The following is a 21,234-nucleotide window of genomic DNA, read 5'->3' as shown; positions in this document are numbered from 1 at the left end:
GCTGAGAGGCACAACTGCATTTAAGTTTTTTTAAAAAAAAATTAGCTGTAAAGAATGAAAGGAGGGCTGTTGGCTTGAAATGTTTACCTGCAAAAAGACCTGGGGCTGGGGTGTGTGTGTGTGTTGGGGGGGGGGCTGTTCTGTAGAAGCCCTTAATTATAGAACTGGTCCAACCAGAAGGAACAGGTTCAGGAACTCTTGGCAAGTATGTGTCTCATCTGGTGGGAGCAGACATTGGCTGTTGTGCCACGGAGCTGCAACGGGCCCAGAAGCTGAGATTTGCCAGGTGCTTTGGGCAGAGAGAACTTGCTAGGCAGTTGAAGTGGGTGGGCTAACTGAGCGCTTTGGTCAAGTGGGAGCTGAGTGAAGAGACCTTCTGCTTTTTATTATTTTATTGTATATTTGTAACAGAGACTCAGAAAGCCAGGGCTGTCTTAAAACACATTATGTAGTTGAAGATGACCTTGAACTCTTGCTCCCCGCATCTCTACCTCCTAAATTCGGGGATTACAAGCCTATGCCACCACAGCTGGTTTATGCTGTACTGGGAAATGAACCTAGGACTTCCTGCACAATAGGTAAGCCCTCTACCAGCTGGGCGCCCCACCCCAAGACACAGAGTTCCTGATTTGTTTGATTTTTTTCCCCCAGCTCACATCCAAGCCCAAGCTCAGCAAACACAGTTCCCATGTGTCCGCAGTTGTGAGCAAACTGAAAGTTTTGACAATAAAGAATGAGCAGAAAGGCCCCAGCCATGGAGTAGCTCTTGTTGATGGTATTATCATCTGCTTCTTCCTCTTCAGTATCATCAGCACACAAATACCCGATGGTTTTGCCTGGCTAATTCTCAATCGCGGCTGGGGGTAACCCTCATTTTGTCTCCTCGCAGCACTGAGTACCTCTCTCACCCCGATATTCCTCTCTCAACAGATCCTTTATCTCCACTGTTTAACCACAGCCAGGTATGAGGGTGTAGGAGGGATCATGTATTTTACCCTTATTGCTAATCACATCAGTTCCGGTTCTTTCTACCATACTGGCACATATCAAACAACAAAATGAAAATTAAATTGAAATAGGACTGATCAGAGATGTCATGAAAGGTAACTCTAGAGGTTCTGCCCTTCCCAAAGTAACAGAGTGTAGTTTCATCTTAAAATTATTGTTTTTAATTATGTGTATGTCTGTGTATCCATGTGTTGTAGGCATGAGTGCAAGCATGCAAGTGAACGAGGAAGCCAGAGGCATTGTGAGCCCCCTGAAGTGGGTGCTGGAAGAGCACCCACTTAGCCCAGTTCTTAACTGCTGAGTCATCTTTCCAGTCTCTAATTTCTTTTTAAAATAAGATTTTTATGGCCACGCATGGTGGCACATGCTTTTAATACCAGCACTTGGGAGTCAGGGGCTGGTGGAGCTCAGTGAATTTGAGGTTAGCCTGGTCTACATAGTAAGTTCTAGGTCAGCCAGAGGTATGTAGTGTGACGCTATCTTACATTTTAAAAATTTATTCTTTGAGAATTTCATATATGCATATAATATTTTGATCATATTTACTCCTTCCTCACAACTTCTCCTGGATTTCCTCTACCCTCATGCCCCCCTTCATGACTTTTTATTAGTATTTTTTATTTATTGAGAATGTAATGCATGCAAATAATAATTTTGATCATATCCTCCCTTTTCTAACTTCTTCAAGATCCAACTTCACACCTCCCTCTCAACTTCGTGTGCTCTCTCTTTCTCAAATAACCTCGAGTCCAGTTGGTGCTGCTCATACACACGCGAGTGGGGGAACGCCCACCCACGCACAGTTGAACTACCAGGGACCACATCCCTAAAGAAAACTGATTCTCTCCTCTCAGCCATCAGTTATCAATAGCTCAGACCTCGTGTGCCCCTCCCCCACTTGCCATAGCATAGTATTTGGGATAGGACTAGGAAGTCATGTGCAGGTGGGCTACCAGAAATTTTGAAAAGTAGACATGGGTCCTTAACTTAGCTTCCTGATGGCTCAAAATTTATGGAAACAACTTTGAAACTTAGGGCTCTTTATGCTGAGTCTTTGCTCTCTTGAGGTAGGGCCTGAAAGGCTTTTTGTGAGGAGAGGAGGAGGATTTTATTTAGTGTTTAAGATACCACATAGCTTCCAGGAGGAGGTGAGTGTGTGCGCTCAATCTCACATCATTTTGTTTTATTTTTTTGAGGCACTGTCTCATTTATGCTGCCCATGCAGCCTGCTCTTGAGTTTCTAAGCTCAGATGATCCTCCTGCCTCAGCTTTCTGAGATTCCCAGACTACAGATGCAGCACTACATCTATCCCTAGACTCAAATTTTCATCCCAGGAAGCCAAAGGGAAGGGATGAATACGTCTCTGCTAGCTGCCTGGAATGGTGGCTCTTCACTGCCAACTTGACTAGAATGAGAATCATCTGGAAGACTGGTAGGCGAGACTGTTGGTTGTGTCTGTGACCATATTTCCAAAGAAGATCCACCCTTGAATGTACCACCTCATGTCAGCATCCCCCTTTCTCCGCTTCCCAGACAGCCATGATGTGCGCTGTGCTACCTGCCTCTGCCTTCCCAGTCACCAACAGAGTCCCTCTCCTCCTTTCGAGCTGTCCTGTCAGGTATGTGTTCAAAGCCACACAAAATCAACGAACACTCTGTTCCACCCAAGGAGGGTCATGATCTCCCTCTCCAATTCTTACAGGAGGTGACTGAGAGCTTCTAGCACCAAGACGGCCAAACTCATCTGTCAGTGAGTGGGAGGGAAAGAAGTAAGAGAATTGAAATGGTAGAGCCAGCATCATGTGGCCTCCTTTCTGAACTTTAGTAACCCCGAGCTGCCTGCAGGCTCAGAAAACCCAAATGCAACAGTAGGTACAGGGATTTCTCTGGTGCCAGGAAAATGCAGTAAGACACCACTTTTACAAGGTAGGCAATGAATTAATGCCCTGCGGCAACCGAACAGGCTTTTAACATCTCCATAGTTGGCAGCCAGAAGCCCAAGAACTGGCTTAGTGCCTTCCAGGGCACAATAGATAGGACCACGTACTTGAGGATAAAATCATCCTCCAGGAGAAAGACTAGCAAAGGAGGCTAGGTTTTTTATGAGTCAGGGGAGGGGAGCAATCCGATCTATATTTTCATTGCCACAACAGGCCCCATTTTAATGGACGCTGGAGGCTTCCCACATGTTAGACACATTTTCTAGAGTGTTTAAAAAGGAACCGTGTTTGTTAGACCACCTCTGGCACTGAAAGAACTATCCTCCTTTAGGTGGGGAGGGGGATTTGTCTGGTGGGGTTATAGCAAAGATCAGAAGCTTCTCTTGGATTCTGCTGTTAGGAAGCAATTTGGGGTGGCTTGTTACACTTTACCTCCAGAAGTTTTAAAGGAAATGCCTGTCATCAAAGTTCAAAAATAAATACAAAAATGATGCTGGCAGAGCAAAAAAAAAAAACCCAAAACCAAAGGGATCAGCATGCTGCATCAGTTTCCTGATCATAAAACTTTATAAAAACAACCCACCCATCAGAAAAAAATGTACAACAATAGCTCATATTCTTTCCTAAATGCTTGCCTCATGCCACCCCGAAAGGAGGTGCCATCACGTTTCCTGAGTCATGAGCTCCAACACCACATCCCTTTCCTCCCTCTCTCAGGCCCACCCTTTTGGCATCTTTCCTAAACTTAGCCTCATCCCCAGCGAGGAGCTCAGCGGAGAGGAGCCGACTTTCTCCTTCTCCCTGGCCTATGGAGGCCAAACATCTGTACCAGCTGGAAGCAGGGATACCTAAGGCTTCTTTCCCTAGCTTCATCCTTATATCCTAAAGGAACTTTTACCAGGGAAGGTTAAATTACAAAGTCACAAAGTCAGAACACGCGGTCTGCTTCAGAACCTAAAGACCAATTATAAATGTTTGCTTGGTGACGGTACACTGTGAAGACTAAAGTGTTTGCCTTCTACCTTGGCTCCGTAGCAACATTTGCTCCCACCCACACCCCCGCCCCCATCCTCTTGCTGCTGAGGATAAAACTCAGAACTAGGCACTGAGATACTTGCTGAGTCCTATATCAAAACTTCTTCTGTGGAATTTTTAACACATTTTCCTTCAGTTCCCGGCACAACGAAAGAAACATACAAGCCCACAGAGATGAGAAGCCTGGACACAAATACTGAGTTTTTATTTGACAGCTATCTGATTTTGGACAATTTAATCCCTAATGTCAAACCTCAGTCTAATCATCTGTAAAATTGTGATGTTTTACTTTAGTGTATGCGTGTGTATCTACACGGTACATATATACCATGAGTACATGCAGAGGTCAAAGAAGAACTAATGTAAGTTCTCTCCTTCCACCATGCGGGTCCTATGGATGAAATCACGTCATTAGGCTTGGTGGCAGGTGCATTTACCAACTGAGCTATCTTTCTGGCCACAGTTTCAAGTCTTTAATAAGATAAAAAGCCCATGAATGGTTTAATGAAGAGATACATGTATATCCATATTGTAGACATAAAGTATGTAAGAATGATAAACAATTCAACCCACTCCCTTTTCTCAATGACCTAGAGGAGGAGTGATAGACTTAGTCATTTGCCTATCCTTCTTCCTTTTGAAGGGATTAATTCTTTAACTCCATGATCTCAAATACTGACTTGAATGTTGGACACACGAAAGCAGCACAGAGTAAATGGCAGACTGACCCAAACTGGTGATAAAGGGGAGTAGCAGTTAACGGCTATTGTCAACTTGATCAGATTAAGAAGTACTTAAGAGCTGGAGAAATGTGTTTCCTGAGAGTTAGCTGATGGGAGACATACTATGACGAATGTGGGTAGCACCATCTGGTAGGCTAGGGGCCCAGACAGAGAGAGAGAGAGAGAGAGAGAGAGAGAGAGAGAGAGAGAGAGAGAGAGAGAGAGAGAGGAGAAAGCTGGAGGGGTGTGGGATTTTCCCAGTTCTTCTGCTCCCAGCTAAGTGGGAACTTCTCTGTGCCACCACCCCCTCCCCACCATAATGGACTGAACCCTCTGAAACCATGAGCTGAAGTAACACCTCCCTGCTTGTTGCCTGTAGTGGCATCTCAATTGTATTTTAATAAATAAAGCTTGCCTGAAGATCAGACAGCACACACCTTTAATCCCAGTAGCCACACTAGTTGCCATACAGAAGGATTTCCCACACCAATGCATGTCTTTAATCCCAGTGGGGCACACCTGTAATCCTAGCCTCAGAGAGGAATGAAATACGGGAGGAGATAGCTCTCAGGCATAGTCTCATTCTGAGATTCCTGGAAACAGGATCACCATATTCAGACTGACGTTGAGGTAAAAGCTAGTGGCTGGCTGTTTTACTTTTTGGGTCTTCAGGATGAACCCCAATTTCTCTCCCTGAGTTTTGATTAGTCGTGCTTCAGTTGCCCTCTTAGGTATCTTGGTTATAGTAATGAAAAGCAAACTAACATACAGGGCTCAATCCTGCCTGGCTCTACTACTGAATTTGCTAGTCGACCTTGGGTAGGTTATGTGACCCCCTCCCAACCCCCATGTATAGCTTCTTAAATGCTACAACAAAGTGATCTAGAGAGAAACGCTTACAATTGTGTGCTTCTATGAAACAACCAAGATGAAGGTGTGTGCAGGGGAACTGTCTTTGCTGTTCCATGTTTACTTGGGAAAGCCTTCAGCTAACACCATCACTGTCTCTGCTGAGAGAGCTCTTTTGCCCAGAGGCAGCACATCTGGCACAGGCCGTCTATAGTTTGGATGACTTCAATACTGCAATAGCTCATCAGGAAAGGAAGTGCTGAATTCTCATAGTCAAGAGTAACAAATGAAGACTGTCCCAGTGGGTGTGACAAACACCTGGACCAAAAACAATCTCAAGGGGAAAGGGGTATTTCATACACCTGACAGTCCATCAGGAAGTGAATTCAGGGCAGGAACCTGGAGGCAGCAGGAACCATGGGAGCAGAGGCCATGGAGGAGTGTTCTTTACTACTTTGCTCTACATGGCTTGCTCAGCCTGCTTTCTTTCTTTTGATTTTTCGAGACAGGGTTTCTCCGAGGCTTTTGGTTCCTGTCCTGGAACTAGCTCTTGTAGACCAGGCTGGCCTCGAACTCACAGAGATCCGCCTGCCCCTGCCTCCCGAGTGCTGGGATTATAGGCATGCGCCACCACCACCCGGCTCAGCCTGCTTTCTTGTACAACCAGGACTATCTACACAGGGATGGCACTGCCCACAGTGACCTGGGATCTCCCACATCCATCATTAATCAAGAAAATGCCCTACAGACCAATCTGGTGGGAGGAGGCATTTTCTCTATTGAGGTTCACTATTCCCAGATGGCTATTGCTTGTGTAAATTGACAAAAGAGAAACCAGCCGCAGATAGAGGCCTTTAAAGCAAATGGCAACGTGAACAAGAGGTTCAAATAGAGAGAAGATCCACTAGGAGAAAAACAGAAAACACGGATGAAAAATGGAGACAGACACGGCAAGTGGGATAAAGTTGGCCTAAAATATACCACCGTCACTTAAAAATAAATACTTGGCTTCACAGTGGCGGTGTTATCTGCGCAACAGCCTTGGCTCCTTCCCTGTCTTCTTCCTACAGGCCTGCTTCAGCTGTGACAGCTCCCTCTTCCTTCAGTGGACCTACGGCCTCACAAATTCTCCTCCAATCATAACTTCCTTTCGGCCTGGAGGACCCTGGTTAGCTCTCCTCTGGATGGAACACACAGTGTCCTGGCCATGAGGCCTGAGACTGCTGGATCCTGTGCAACCCAGAGCTATGCTTCTAGCACAAAACGCTGACACTGATGTTATATAGTCATGTTCATATGTGTACTCATGTGTGTGTACACAGGTATTCATGTACATGTGGAGGTCATTGGACAACCTCAGGTGGCGTTCCTCCTGAAGCACCTTGTGTTTTGACACAGGGTCTCTCAGTGGCTTGGAACCTGCCTATTAGGTTAGGCTGACTGGCCAGTAGACCTGGGGATCCTTTCGGCCTCTGCCTCCCATAACACTTGGATTAGAAGAACATATGACATACGACCATACCCGGCTTTTTCTTTTTCTTTTCTTTCCTTTTTTTTATTTCTTTTTTGAGACAGGATTTCTCTGTGTAGCCCTGAACTGAAACTAGCTCTGTAGATCAGGCTGGCCTCAGACTCACAGAGATCCTCCTGTCTCTGCCTCCCAAGTGCTGAGATTAAAGGAGTGAGCCACCCACTGCCCGGTGATAATATGGGTTCTGGGAATTTAATTCAAGGCATCGTGTCTGTGCAGCAAGACCTTTACAAATAGAACTGTCTTCCGGTCACATTGCAGCAACCTCTAGTCTATAAAAAAAAATGAAACTAGAGTTTCTCAAAAAGTCCTAAAGTTCATTACCTTAAACATTCCCCCCAGTAGACTGCAGCTAGCCAGGGGCAAGCACCATGACTCTCTTGCTCAAGGCTGGCAAAGTGACGAGAACACAATGCATAATGCTGACAGCTGATCAGGGGTCTGTGTCAGGTGCTGGTCTTTGGTTGTATATTCGCTATTTCACATACCCCTCATAACACTTCCAGGAGTATTTAGTATGAGAAACCAAGGCACAGAAAATTCAAAGCAACTTGCCCAAAGTCACAGAGTTGGTAAGTGGAAGAACTAGGGTTCAAATTCAAAGGCTTTACTCCCCAGAGCTGGAAGTTCCCAACTGTGAAGGGGACCATCAATAGTCTGCAGGGCAACTTGATGCTACAACTAGTGATGCCAAGGTCAAAGATCCAGACCTGTGTGAAACGATCAAAAAATCATCAGACAAGAGCCAGGAGCGCAAGGCCTAAATATTGGTTCTACAGTCCCATGATGACTTCAGTTGATCCTGGTTCTCTGTTCACTGGTTTCCCGGCTGGTCAGTCTCAGGATGAGATGGACACTCATCAGTTGTATACGCAAAGGCTAGGGTCCCCCTGTGCCTAATCTGCAATCCATCCCCTAAGCAGCTCCATCCATCAAGCCAGTTACTTAGTCTGTGCGAACCTCAGTTTCCCCAACTACAATTAGAGTATAAATTGCCCTGACTTCAAAGAGAGGAGGCAAAGATTAGAGAGGGACCGGGTTGAGGAATGGACACACGGTGCTAATTCCATCAACAGCAGTGGGCTTAATTAGAGCAACAGAGCAGAAAGGGAGCCCCTGAGGAGGAGAAGACATTCTCAGAGCCAGAAACCAAAACCAGGCAGACACTGAAACCCCGGCACTCCAAGACTGCAAGGGTATGTCTGCCACAGCTCCTGCTCCGCAACTTCATACTGAATTCTTGTTCACGAAGTGGAGGGAGGCAACAGGTTGGAGTAACCTGTGTGTGGAAGTAAAGCCACCATGGCGATTTACAGAGTTCACATCCCATAGGTAATAATGGTAGGTGCCATTTGTTCTGTGCCAGACCCAGGATAGGTAAAACCTGCTCAAGAGGGCATTGCCCTGTTCATTGTGTGACTTAGGTTGGTCTCAGACTCGCAATCTTCCTGCCTCAGCATCCCAGTGTTAGGATTATAGGTATGTACTGCACACCCAGGACTAGCCCTATTTTATAGCAAGAGTGCAGATGTTGCATAAGTTTAAAGAACCCATTCAAAGCCACAGATCTACTGAGTAGCCATGCCAGAACTCTGTCTCCAATGCTGACGGCTTTAATCATGAAGCCAGAAGGTAGGTTTGCCTACCACACAGGCAGTTAGCTTAATAGAAAGGGCCCCAAAGTCCCTACTTACCCCCACCCCCACCCCAGACTCTAGCAGCTATGGACAAATCGTTTTAATTTCCTGGGCCTTGTTGTGATCAAACAGAATGTACTGGATTAGAGCTTTTCAATCCAAGTCTTGTGGGCCATTAATCACACTTTAGATCCAGGAGTTATGAATAAAAGGGGAGTGAGGATCACGAGGAAGGGGGAGAGTTGAATGCCCTCATTAGCAAGCAGAACCAGTGGGATCTCAGGCCATTCTGTTGGAAATTCGGAAATCCTGTTGAATTTTATATGAAAAGACATGAGGGGCTTGTTGTGAAGTTGTATGCAAAGCAACCACGATGGACTTACTTACCTTGGAGCTCAAGGGGGAAGCACTGGGGTAGGGGAGAAGGAGTAGATAACGGGGAAGGAAGCAAACTTCTTCCTCTTGGAACGTTCAGCATTCCGTTCAACAAGCACTCAACAGTTTGCTGTGAGAGCTGAATTAACAAGGAAAACAGACATGAATCCAGCTAACAGGCCTGTGACTGCTGCTGCTGTATGGATATGTCAAGAATGCTAGTGATTGCTTTTGTATTCAGCCACCTACTCTGCCATAAGCCATTTTCTGCCTCAAGACCCATTCTCTGTTTATGAACAGCACCCCTCTTCCAGAGGGATAACCGCCGGTAAAGCTCCCTCTCCACTGTGTCCCACGCGTTTGGCGTCCGAACAAAGGTGAGCTGTCTGGAAGCGAAAGAATTCTTGTTTTCTTCCGCATCTTTGCCCAGAGTCATGGCAAATATTGTTTCATGAGTTTTCAGCTTAGTCCTTAGAGCTCAAAGGATAAAGTGTTTCCACAAGAAAGAAAACAGAGAGAAGAAAACACACACACACACCTGTATGTTTTGTATCTTTGAACTCTCTTCTTATAATAAGTGTTACATATAGAGAGTACTCAGTACATGCTGAGAAAGTTGAATTCAAAAGAAAACTTGGAAAGAGAGAGGGAGGATGAGAGACAGAGGCAGGCAGAATCCCATTTAAACAGAGAGGTCCCGGGGAAAAGCGACACCCTCAGACTTGCCAGCCATTCTCCCTCTGGAAACCATGGAGATAAGAACCATGAGGAACTCTTTCCAAACTGCCATTTTGAAAGCAGGACCTAGGATGAATCCAGGACTTCTGAACCTCAAGTTGATAATTACCGTGAAACTGGGTTGCGGAATGAGCCACACACCCAGGCCACAAAAAACTACCACAAAAGAGATGCTCAATAATTAACTATTGAATGAAAGAAAAATAGAAGGTCTCAGAAGACCTGTCCATGGGGATGTCAACACAACTGGACTTTCTGGATGGCATTGAAAAAGTCTTGGGTTAGGGATGCAGCTTAGTAGTAGAGCCTCTGTTAGCATGTATGAGCCTGGGTTAGCACGTGTGAGCCTGTGTTAGCATGTGTGAGCCTGTGTTAGCACATGTGAGCCTGTGTTAGCATATACAAAGCTACTGGAGTCAGAAAAAAAAAGGGCATGTACTTTTGAACTCAGACCTAGACTAGCCCATCTCTCAGACTTCCCTGTGGTTTAAAAAGAGTATCCACTATTCAAATCTCAGACTACATTTTCCTTCTAGCAAATCTTTCCAGATCAACTGAGCCCAAGGATGTGGCTTCTATTAGTTCTAACAAAGCTTATTGACACCACTTACTAACCACATTTCACCAAGTGGCATCGCTCAAAGTCATCTGTCATCCTTGTTCTGTAGGGGCCAAAGAATGAGCTATGACCGTGATGCTTTCCGTTTTGAATGACTAGTTTACTAGTAGAGTATACAGCAAGCAAAAATAAAAGAATAAACAGTGAGTAAAAGCTAAAGAGAAACAGCAGAGAGAGGACAAGGAATCATCCAATCTGGTGTTCAAAGTATTCAGTTTTAGAAATAGATGGGGAAGGCCCACTGGGGCCGCCAGCTGGAGTTTCCAGCTCAAAGTCTCAGGTAGAGGGCCCTCTTCCTCCAGCTCCTCTTCCCATTGCGGACATTGTTATATTAGGAGATAAACAACAGCAACCCCCGCTGGAAGTGGTTCACCTTCTAGTTATTCTCAGGAACACAGTGTTCTCATGCTCTTAGCTGCTTGCTCTTCTTCTCTCCTTGTTACAATTAGGCGTGGCCTACTTCAGGATAAGGAGAGGGGTTTTAGCTCGTTGGGGCGGGAGCTTACCCCAAAGTCCATTTTAAACAAGTTTAAACAACACAAGGTGACTTATCAGCGTAATGAACATTACAATTCTTTCAGGTCATCTCTCCACTTGAATCTCTAGAAGGTGTTCCCGAGGAACCAGCCCATGAAAGGGACTTCAGAAGCAGGGGCTGACTATAGCTGGAGTACCTTTTTTTTTTTTTTTTTTTGGTTTTTCGAGACAGGGTTTCTCTGTAGCTTTGGAGCCTGTCCTGGAACTAGCTCTGTAGACCAGGCTGGTCTGGAACTCACAGAGATCCGCCTGCCTCTGCTTCCCAAGTGCTGGGATTAAAGGCATGTGCCACCATGGTCTGATATCATTTCTTAATCTTACATTTAGTCTGTGACAGTCTTCATGCCATTCTCCTACTTCCGGGGACAACAACCACGTTGGAATCTAAGATTCCTTGAGAACCGACTAGGAAGAAGTGCCGCCCCTCCAGACACTTCACGCTACAGTGAGGAAGTCACTCCAGAGATGCTCACCACGGTGAAGAAAACAGGGCCTAGAGAAAAATGTTCAATCTGGCTGTGAGAAAACCAAGGCTCCAAAGCAGAACCCATTCTATAACACAATGACCTGGCTTTCCCAGCAAATCAGTGGTGAGGGGGGAAAGATTTTCAGGGTAGCCACACAAGAAATGGTTGGGCCATGGCGGGATCCAGCCTCTGGGATTCATTCCTCATACTGCCTAATATGAGGTCCCAAGTCAAGTGTGGGAACACTGTTAGGTCAGATGAAGGGAGACTGCTAAGACACGATGGCCTGTGTGAAAACATAAAAGGTCCTCATGAGGTTGAGGTCCACACCACTGGGCCAGTGAAGGAAGTGGCGTGCCACAGGGGTTTGCTGTGAAATTCCTCAAAACAAAGTGTGGGTAGAGGTCAGAGATCATGGCAGCTGGATGACGGACGAGTGGGCTGCTGATTATATTATCCTCACTCCTACTCAAATGTGAGCAGATCACAAAGTTCACATTTAACACACTAAATTGGCCAACATAGGAAATGATAACTTCTGGACAGTTCTGGTGAGGAGACCATGAACAGGTTACACTTACAATCGTGAAGAATGGGCAGTCAACGAACATCAGCATACACTAACACACGGACACAAATATCTTGGCCAATATTTACAGTTGTAAATCTACCACAAAAACTAGTTCAAAGGATAGAAAAATTATCAGCATACTATGATCTAAATAGCGATAAATTAAAAAACAACAGACTGGCTGTAAGTACAAGGCATACACTATACTTTAAGAACTGTACTAAATGTTTCTATCCACTATTCTACTCTCAACACTTTGAGGGGTGTTATCGTTCCCATGCAGGGAGGAAGAAAGCAAGAAAGTCTCCAAGATTGCTGGGATGAGGCAGAACAGGAAATCCAAGTTGGGAGGCTTCAGAGTCCTGCAACAATGACCCTGAAATATTTATTTAGATGGCAGGACATCCATTGGGTGAACACCGTGTGAACATTAAAGAGTGCACGTAGGAAGCCAAGCAATTTGGGGAAATGCAGTCTTAATATAAACCAAAAATAGAGTGCATGAGGACACGCATAAATGCACATGCAAAAACTTAGCAGAGATCACGGCTATGTGAGAAGAAATGTCTCCCAATCACAGCTGCGTAGCTTGGTGACCTTATAACTAAAGCTGTAAAGGGAGCTAGGTGTGGTGGCCGTGCTGGTGAGCAGGAGGCTCAGTTTACAGCCAGACTGGATTACACAGTGAGACCCTAACTAAAAATCCCTCAGAGAACAACAAAAATACTAGCAAAGTAGGAAGGATGGAAACTGAAGTGTAAGCGACTGCTGGGGAAACCAGGTGTTTTGGTAGTGGTGTCTTCATGAACACTGTAAGCCACGCATTTCTCTATTCCTCACGTTCTTTCCCCCCACGTCCCTTCTTCTCCCCGCTCTTTCCTCTCGTGCTTCTTTGGAATCTGCTGAAACCAAATGAAGAAATGTTGCTGTCTTTCTCCCTCAAATATCTTTCCAGTGGCCTGTGCTAGGAGCTCACCAGCTTTGATCAGGAACTTGAAATTACCCTGCCTCGAGACATTACAGAGTGTGAAGGTGTCCCCTTCCACAAGAGGGAAAAAGATGAGAGCTTCGGGAATCTACAATGGCTGGTTTCGTGACCGAGACTGAGGACTGTAATGCTTCCTTATGGGTCCTTTGCGGTGGCATGGCTGGGGTCCAGCCTAGCACATCCTGTCTGCACGCCAGCTGCTGCTCACCCCACACAGCTCTTCTGCCTCCCTGGACCTTCCCTGGGAGGCCCACCCATCCGAGGAGTCTGTGAAACGCTCTGCAGAAGGGAGGTGATCCCGACTGAAAAGCTGATACAAGCCCGGGGTTTCCTTCTTGCCATAACTAAATCCCAGAGATGTTTCTTGGGAAAGGAGAAGAAAGAGGGAGAGAGGAGGAGGAGGAAAAGAAGGAAAACTAATTAGATCTCAGGATGTTTTTCATTACCAGAACCAAAGCTAAAATAATCAATTTTTTCTTTTTCTTTTCTTTTTGTGTTGGTTTATTTATTTATTTATTAAAGATTTTTGCCTCCTCCCCGCCACCGCCTCCCATTTCCCTCCCCCTCTCCCAATCAAGTCCCCCTCCCTCGTCAGCCCAAAGAGCAATCAGGGTTCCCTGCCCTTTGGGAAGTCCAAGGACCACCTACCTCCATCCAGGTCTAGTAAGATGAGCATCCAAACTGCCTAGGCTCCCACAAAGCCAGTACGTGCAGTAGGATCAAAAACCCATTGCCATTGTTCTTGAGACAGGGTTTCTCTGTGGCTTTGGAGCCTGTCCTGGAACTAGCTCTTGTAGACCAGGCTGGTCTCGAACTCACAGAGATCCGCCTGCCTCTGCCTCCCAAGTGCTGGGATTAAAGGCGTGCTCCACCACCGCCCAGCTTTTGTGTAGGTTTTAAACATTGTTTTTATTGAGCTACACAAATTTCTCCATTTCTCTCTTTTCCTCCCCTCTACCTCCCCCATGACCCTCACACTCCCAATTTACTCAGGAGATCTTGTCTTTTTCTACTTCCCATGTAGATTAGCTCCATGCATGTCTCTCTTAGGGTCCTGTTTGTTGTCTAGGTTCTCTGAGGTTGTGGACTGTAGGCTGGTTTTTCTTTACTTTGTATCTAAAAGTCACTTATGAGTGAGTATATATTATATTTGTCTTTCTGGGTCTTGGTTACCTCACTCAATATGATGTTTTCTAGTTCCATCCATTTGCCTGCAAATTTCAAGATGTTATTGTTTTTACCGCTGTGTAGTACTCCATTGTGTAAATGTACCACATTTTTTTTTAATCCATTCTTCAGTTGAGGGGCATCTAGGTTGGTTCCAGGTTCAGGGTATTACAATTTTTTTTTTTCTTTCTTGAGACAGGGTTCTGCTATATATCTCTGACTGGCCTGGAACTTGAACATCCCCCTGCCTCTTGCCTCCCAACTACTGGATTAAAAGCACACACCACCATGCTAGACTAATAATCAAGCTGCGGCAGAGTTTCTGCACTGCCCTTTGGGTCACCTTCACCTGCAGAAGACACTTATCCGTATCTAAACCATGTGATCATTGTGATCCCACATCAGTCTCAGTCCCTACGTGGAGGAGAATGTGTATCCCAAGTGAGAGAGAATTGAGGGTTGAACCCATTGTTTCTATATGCTACGCTAGCACACTACCAACTGACCTGTATCCCTAGTTTTCATTTACAATTCTATGAGGTGTTTGCCATAATCTGCTACAAATACATTATCATAATTTGAGGAAAGGAAGGGAGAATATTTGTGGGAAAGCCATTCAGATCCTAATCACTGGACAAAAATAAAGATTGTAGGGAAATTGGATAAAAATAGAGGATAAAAAAAACTGGCTAGAAGACAGGAGAGTAAGTGCTGGTACCTAACCCTCAGGCTCCCTAGGGGGCGGGTGGGCCTGCGGTCAGAGAACACTGCAAAGAGGTGCTGGTTTTAACAGCTTATGGCCATCAAAGGGAAAACAATACAAAAGTTTGCTGAACACAGAGCTTTAAGTGATTCAAGTTCAAAAGAACAGAATTTCAGGCGCTGGGAAGAGAGGAAATTACAAGATGCTCGCAAATGGCTGCAGAGAAAGGACGCAAAGACAGAAGGTGGGGGCATGGGAGAAATGGTTCAGTGGTTAAGAGCATCGGCTGCTCTTGCAGAGGACCGGGGTTCAAATCCCAGCACTGACATGGGAGCCCACAACTGTCTATACTGCCGGCTTCAGGAGACCTGATGCCTTCTTCTGACCCCCATAGGCATCAGGTACACATGGGATGAATAAACATACATGTTGACAATACTCTCATGCTCATAAAACAAGAGATAGATCTCAAAATAAGAAAGTGGAGATGGTATTGCTGTTGTTATTTTAAAGGGGAAGGGTATTGTTATTTCTATAGGAAATAACCGGACTAGCAAGAGACTGAGGAATGGTAGAATCAACAGCAGTCGGTGCTTCTGAACCACTTTCTGCAGGCCACATTGACCTCAGCATTTAACAGTTTCTCTCTATTTGCATATTTTCTCCTCCCATTTTTGCATTTATTTCCGTGGGGGGCACACATGTGAGCGTGTGTGTGTGTGTGTGTGTGTGTGGTGACATGTGTCAGAGGACAACATGTGTAAGCAGGCTTTCTCCTCTCCCACAAGGGTTCCAGGATCAAATGTGGGCCCTCGGACCAGGGGAAGTCCCTCTAGGTTACAAGCCGTTTCTCCTGCCAAGCTGAGCATTCTGAAGCATCATTTACTTCAATGCCCTTGATACCCACATTCCTACTAACGGCTCCCATTACAAGTTCTCGCAATCGCTGTGAAATCAAGAGGTTTGCTTATCAGCGCGGCCTTTGAATGACCAGGACACAGGTATATGACACCGGGTCTCACTGTTGGACAGGAATCCAGTTCAGAGCTGATGACCCAGGTGGATAGTGTCCTGTCTCCTTGGCTTTTTACCTAGAGAGATGGTCAAATGAACGTCCATGCAATCCACACTTGATTGGGAAAATTAAAGACATCATAGCAGAATGCTCTGCGTAATATAATGAACGCAACATCCTTACCATCTAAAACAATACTTCAACATTTTGTTAAATTTGTGTATAGTAGGGTTTCTTTAAAAAAAAAAGAAAGAAAAAAACAACATTTTCTATGCAGCTAATAACCCTTACTTCTTATTTTTATTTTATTGAGTTCTACATTTTCTCTTTTCCCCTCCCTGCCTCTCTCCTCCCCTTCAACTCTCTCCGTAGTCCCCATGCTCCCAATTTACTCAGGAGATCTGTACATACTTCTTATAAGCCCACTTAACATTACATTACACAATGCACATGACATAAAAAAAAATCAGTTAGAATGACAAACACCTCATTCTAAAAGATACAATTTCACTGTTACACAGCCATTGACACTAATATCAGAATATTACCATCATCCAAAAAGAAACCCTAAAACATACACACCTGGAATTCCAGCACCTGGGAAACTGAGGCAGGAGGATTGCTATGAGTCATAGCAGGTCAGCCTGAGCTATACACGCTGAGAACAAATTTTCCTTCTGTCATAAGGAAAATTTTGCCTATGCTGGAAAATCTGTTACAACAGTCACAGACTCCTCTAAGCCTTCCTAGCTCACACCTGCTGCTTAGCACGATGCTTTAGGGTTCATTCATGTCCTGGGAGGCAACTAAGGGACTAAGGGCTGTATTATTTGCGGGGAGGTCTCTTGGACTCCCCAGACCAACACCTTAAAGGGAGATTTCCCATGCCTGGCTCCAAGGGTTTTGTAGCTATCTGATGGCTACTATGGAGTGTATTATTGCCCCAAGCGGGGTAACTTGATTTTTTAAAAGTACACACACACACACACACACACACACACGCACACACACACACACACACAGTGTTTATGTTTTTAAGGAAACATAAAATAATGTTTCTTCTTTATGGCTTTTTCAAGCATCCTTGATGTCATTTGTCCTTCCCACTTCCCCTTCCTAGCTAAAGCCCCACCCAGCTCCTTCTTTATCACTGTTTTTATTTTCTTGGCTCCTGCTGTTATTCCAGGATATATATATTCTCTCTCTCTATCTCTATCTCTGGGGGCGGGGGTTGAGACAGGGTTTCTTTGTGTAGCCCTAGCTATAGCACAATTAATAAAAAACCCAGAGTCAGATATTAGAGCTCAACCTGAAGGTCAGAAAAGCAGAACAGCCAGTCACTGGCTCTTACCTCTACCTCAGTCCGAAATGGTGATCCTACCTCCAGGAATCCTCAGAATGAACCTGTGTCTGAGAGCTCTCTCTTCTCATCTTATATTCCTCTCTAGTTCTGGAATTAAAAACGTGCGCCACTACTGCCCAGCTTCTGTGGCGAACTAGTGTGGCTACTAAGATTAAAGGTGTGTGTCACCACTGCCTGGTCTGTAAGACTGACCAGTGGGGCTGTTTTACTCTCTGATCTTCAGGCAAGCTTTATTTATTAAAATACAAATGAAACATCACTACACCTGGCTGTCCTGGAGCTGTCCCTATAGACCAGGCTGTCCTGGAGTTCACAAAGATGCACCTGCCTCTGCCTCCCAAGTGCTGGGATTAAAAGAGTGTGCCACCATCGCCTGGCCAGGTGATATATTCATATCCAAGGATTTAGAGCTAAAAATGACAAGTAGGAGAGAACATTTGATGTTAGTATTCTGGGTTTGGATTATCTTGGTGTAATATTTCCCAGTTCTATCCATTTACCTGCAAAGTTTATGATTTCATTTTTCTTTAGAGCCAAATAGAACTCAATTTGTGCATATATAGCACATTTCTATTATCAATTATCTATTATATTATCACATATCTATTATCTCTTACTGAAGGCACCCCACACTTCAGACATAGAACTTGGAGGAATTAGGTTGGAAGTGACCTGGATGGAACCTCTATCTTGAAGACTATTATCTTGTAGTATCCATAGCTATGCAAGTTGCCCAAGGAGAGAAGCAATCAATAATCCTATTGAGCTGTTTAGCATATGAGCCATAATGACCAAATCAGCAAGATATTCCCAGTGGTGCAATAGTGGCACACACCTTGGCGGTAACCAACAGCTGTCTAATCGGACTTAAAGCCAGCTCTACAAGAAGGAATTTGTGCTTGCCTGTGCTTGGTACTATAAACCTACTACCATGGGCTGATGAGGTCTTGGATCCTAGGGAGGAACCTGTATAGTCTTTAGCTGCATTCTACATGGTTACCCTAATACCCACAGTAAGTGTAGCTCCATCCCTTATCAAATCAGTTTCTTTTTGTGGAAGACATAGACCTTTGGAAGTCACAAGAAGTTAAAATGCAGAGAAAGACCGACTGTAGGGTTCCCGGCCCCGGTTAATACACCCACAATACAGCTCCTCTACATAACACTCAGAAACATTGTGGGAGAGGAAACGGAAAGACTGGAAGAGACAGAAGGTCAGGGCACCTGCTATGAGACAGTGCCTTATACATGCAACAAGATGCAGTACCCATGAAAGCAAACATGGTAAACAAGACCAGCAAAATGAAAATATAGTAGACATGGCAATGCCTCACCCCCAGAAGAGCTACAGGTAATACCTTCTGAGAGGGAAAATCGGCCTTCTCCAAGCACGAGCCCCCTGATAGGTTACCCCATCCTAAGTAGTCAGCCCTAGACACACATACATATCAACAGCAGGTAGTCATTATACATATTATTATTATGTACATGTACGCATATACAACTGTGTGTATACAAACACATCTCAATGAAAAAGATGATACTGTGAGAGGAAGCGGGGGTGGGGGTGGAGGAGGAGTTAGAGGCAGGAGCAGGAGGGGTGGAAATGCTGCAAATACAAACTCACATATGAAATTTTCAAAATATATCTTTTTAATTTAATTTTTAACAAGTGAGAAGAAGTTTCATTCCACATTGTGGCTGAACAGTATTGGGCTGCTTGATTATCCCAGGCTTTGCTGTTCATTCATTGGCTGGCAGGAGCTTAAGCTGCTTTTCTGTGGCTGTTAGGAAGGAACGGCGCTGCTCTGAGTGAGTATTATTGTCTCAGTTGGGAATACGCTGAGGAGGGAAACTGGTGGATTTGTTCATTTGTGTATGTTTACATTTCTTGGTTATCTATCTATTTACTTATCTTGTTGTTATAAGATGCAGGACACACCCATCCCTTCTGCATGCGCAAGACTGGTTCTCTGAGGTTCAGGCCTGTACGGCTGTCTCGTGGGGTTACGCACAATGTCTTTCCAGATGTACATCTTCCGCTTTTAAATGTTTGGGAAATAAATGAAGTTTGGAATATACCCCAGAGGAGCCTCAGTCCCTAGGGTAGATTACACCCACACATTCCATAAGCTGGATAACAGTTCAAACTTTATGTTTAATTTTTTTTTCCCTTAGAGATGGGAACTAAAACCAGAGCCTTGGCATACTAGGCAACTGCTCCGGCTCTCAACTCTACCCCCAGCCCTTTACTCTTTGAAATGCCGCTCAGCCTTCTGCTCCTATGAAGAACAGTAAGGTTGAGACATTATGTATGAACAAGACTGATGCACTATGGATATCAGTAAAGCAAGTGTCTCAGTCAGGGTTTCTATTGCTGTGAAGAGACACCATAACCACGGCAACTCTTATAAAGGAAACATTTAATTGAGAGTGGCACCCTTACGGTTTCAGAGGTCCAGTCCATTATAATCATGACGGGGAGCATGGCAGCATGCAGGCAGACGCGTTGCTGGAGCTGACAATGTTACACATTGCAGGCTACAGGAAGTCGACTGTCACACTGAGGGAAGCTTGAGAAAAAGTGACCCCAAAGCCCCACAGTGACACACTTCCTCCAACGCGGCCACACCTCGTAATAGTGCCACTCCCTTTGGGGACATTTTCTTTCAAACACCACAGCAAGCAGTGTCACAAAGCCATTCTCTGTGTTCATGAGACACATTTAAAAAGATGGTCGTTTTCAAGTGCTGGAGCAATGGCCCAGCAGTTAGGAGCACTGGCTGCCCTTCCAGAGGACCTGGGCTCAACTTCCAGCACCTTTATCGCAGCTCACAACTGTCTGTAACTCTAATTACAGGGGATTTGATACCTTTTGTGACCTCAAAAGGTACCAGGCATGCATGTAAAATACCAATACACAGAATAAAATAAAAACAATTTAATTTTAAAAAATAATGATGTTTTCAGAAGCTGGAGAGATGGTTCCGTAATTAAGAGTGAGTACTGCCGGGCGGTGGTGGCGCACGCCTTTAATCCCAGTACTCAGGAGGCAGAGGCAGGCGGATCTCTGTGAGTTCGAGGCCAGCCTGGTCTACAAGAGCTAGTTCCAGGACAGCCTCCAAAACCACAGAGAAACCCTGTCTCGAAAAACCAAAAAAAAAAAAAAAAAAAAGAGTGAGTACTGTTCTTGCAGAGGATCCCAGTACAGTTTTCAGCACCCACACCCACACCAGGTGACTCATAACCACCAGAAATTCCATCTCCAGGGGTGTCAGATACCCCTGGCCTTTGGTAACACTACACACACACACACACACACACACACTTAAAAGTGAAATAAATTAGTTTATAATGATGGATTAATAATCTTTCTTTATAATTCCTATAGTTTTCTGCAGCATCTATATAATGCTAACATGACTAAGAATTAAGAATTTGAAAAATATGAAAAATAAATGCATTTGCGTGTTTTATGCAAGGACAACCTGGTTACACACAAAGATTCTAGTTCTCTTTTTATGCATTCATAATTACAGCATGCTTTTTGTTTGTGAGTTATGATCTTCCTGCCTTAGCCTCTCTAGTGCTGGTATTACAGGCGCACACCACCAAACCTGGCTTAATTTTGTTACGGTAAGTAAAGCTACTTCAACTTTCTCCATGCCTGACCCCTTTCCATCAGAAAATAGTGTATGTGGGTGTGGTATGCGTATGTTCAAAGCCGTGCTTTGAAAACAAGTGTACCCCTATATTAAAATGAAACCAATTTAAAGAGATATGGAGACTCAATCTTAGGCGAACGTATTTTGTTTCAAAGTAAGAGGCCATTAATTATGTGCTTTCACTTTTGAGGGTCTAGGCCACCTACCAGGACCACGTGGTTCTCTTGAAAGCACTCACAGGCCCCGAGGGCCTTTTCTCCTGAAACACAGGAAAGACCCACCACGTGGTATAGCACACGCAGG

General features: G+C 44.8%; 1 protein-coding gene across 4 annotated transcripts in view; it reads right to left on the bottom strand.

Moving 5' to 3' along the window:
- Arhgef3 (Rho guanine nucleotide exchange factor 3) overlaps positions 1-21,234 on the bottom strand; it is a 294,787-nt gene that overhangs the window by 79,856 nt on the left and 193,697 nt on the right. Inside the window, exon 1 of one of the 4 annotated variants that reach the window (XM_075988894.1) lies at positions 19,713-19,802. The exons of the other annotated variants lie outside the window; for them this stretch is intronic. Coding sequence (XP_075845009.1) covers positions 19,713-19,754 — 42 coding nt within the window. The 5' untranslated portion in view covers positions 19,755-19,802. Of the gene's footprint in view, positions 1-19,712; positions 19,803-21,234 lie in introns of those variants that run through there. 4 annotated transcript variants of the gene reach the window in all.

Source organism: Microtus pennsylvanicus, chromosome 10 (assembly GCF_037038515.1).
Source record: "Microtus pennsylvanicus isolate mMicPen1 chromosome 10, mMicPen1.hap1, whole genome shotgun sequence".
In the NCBI taxonomy this organism is placed as follows: Eukaryota; Metazoa; Chordata; class Mammalia; order Rodentia; family Cricetidae; genus Microtus; species Microtus pennsylvanicus.
Note: the sequence above shows the minus strand (reverse complement) of the source record. Positions and strands in the feature narration are given on the sequence as shown.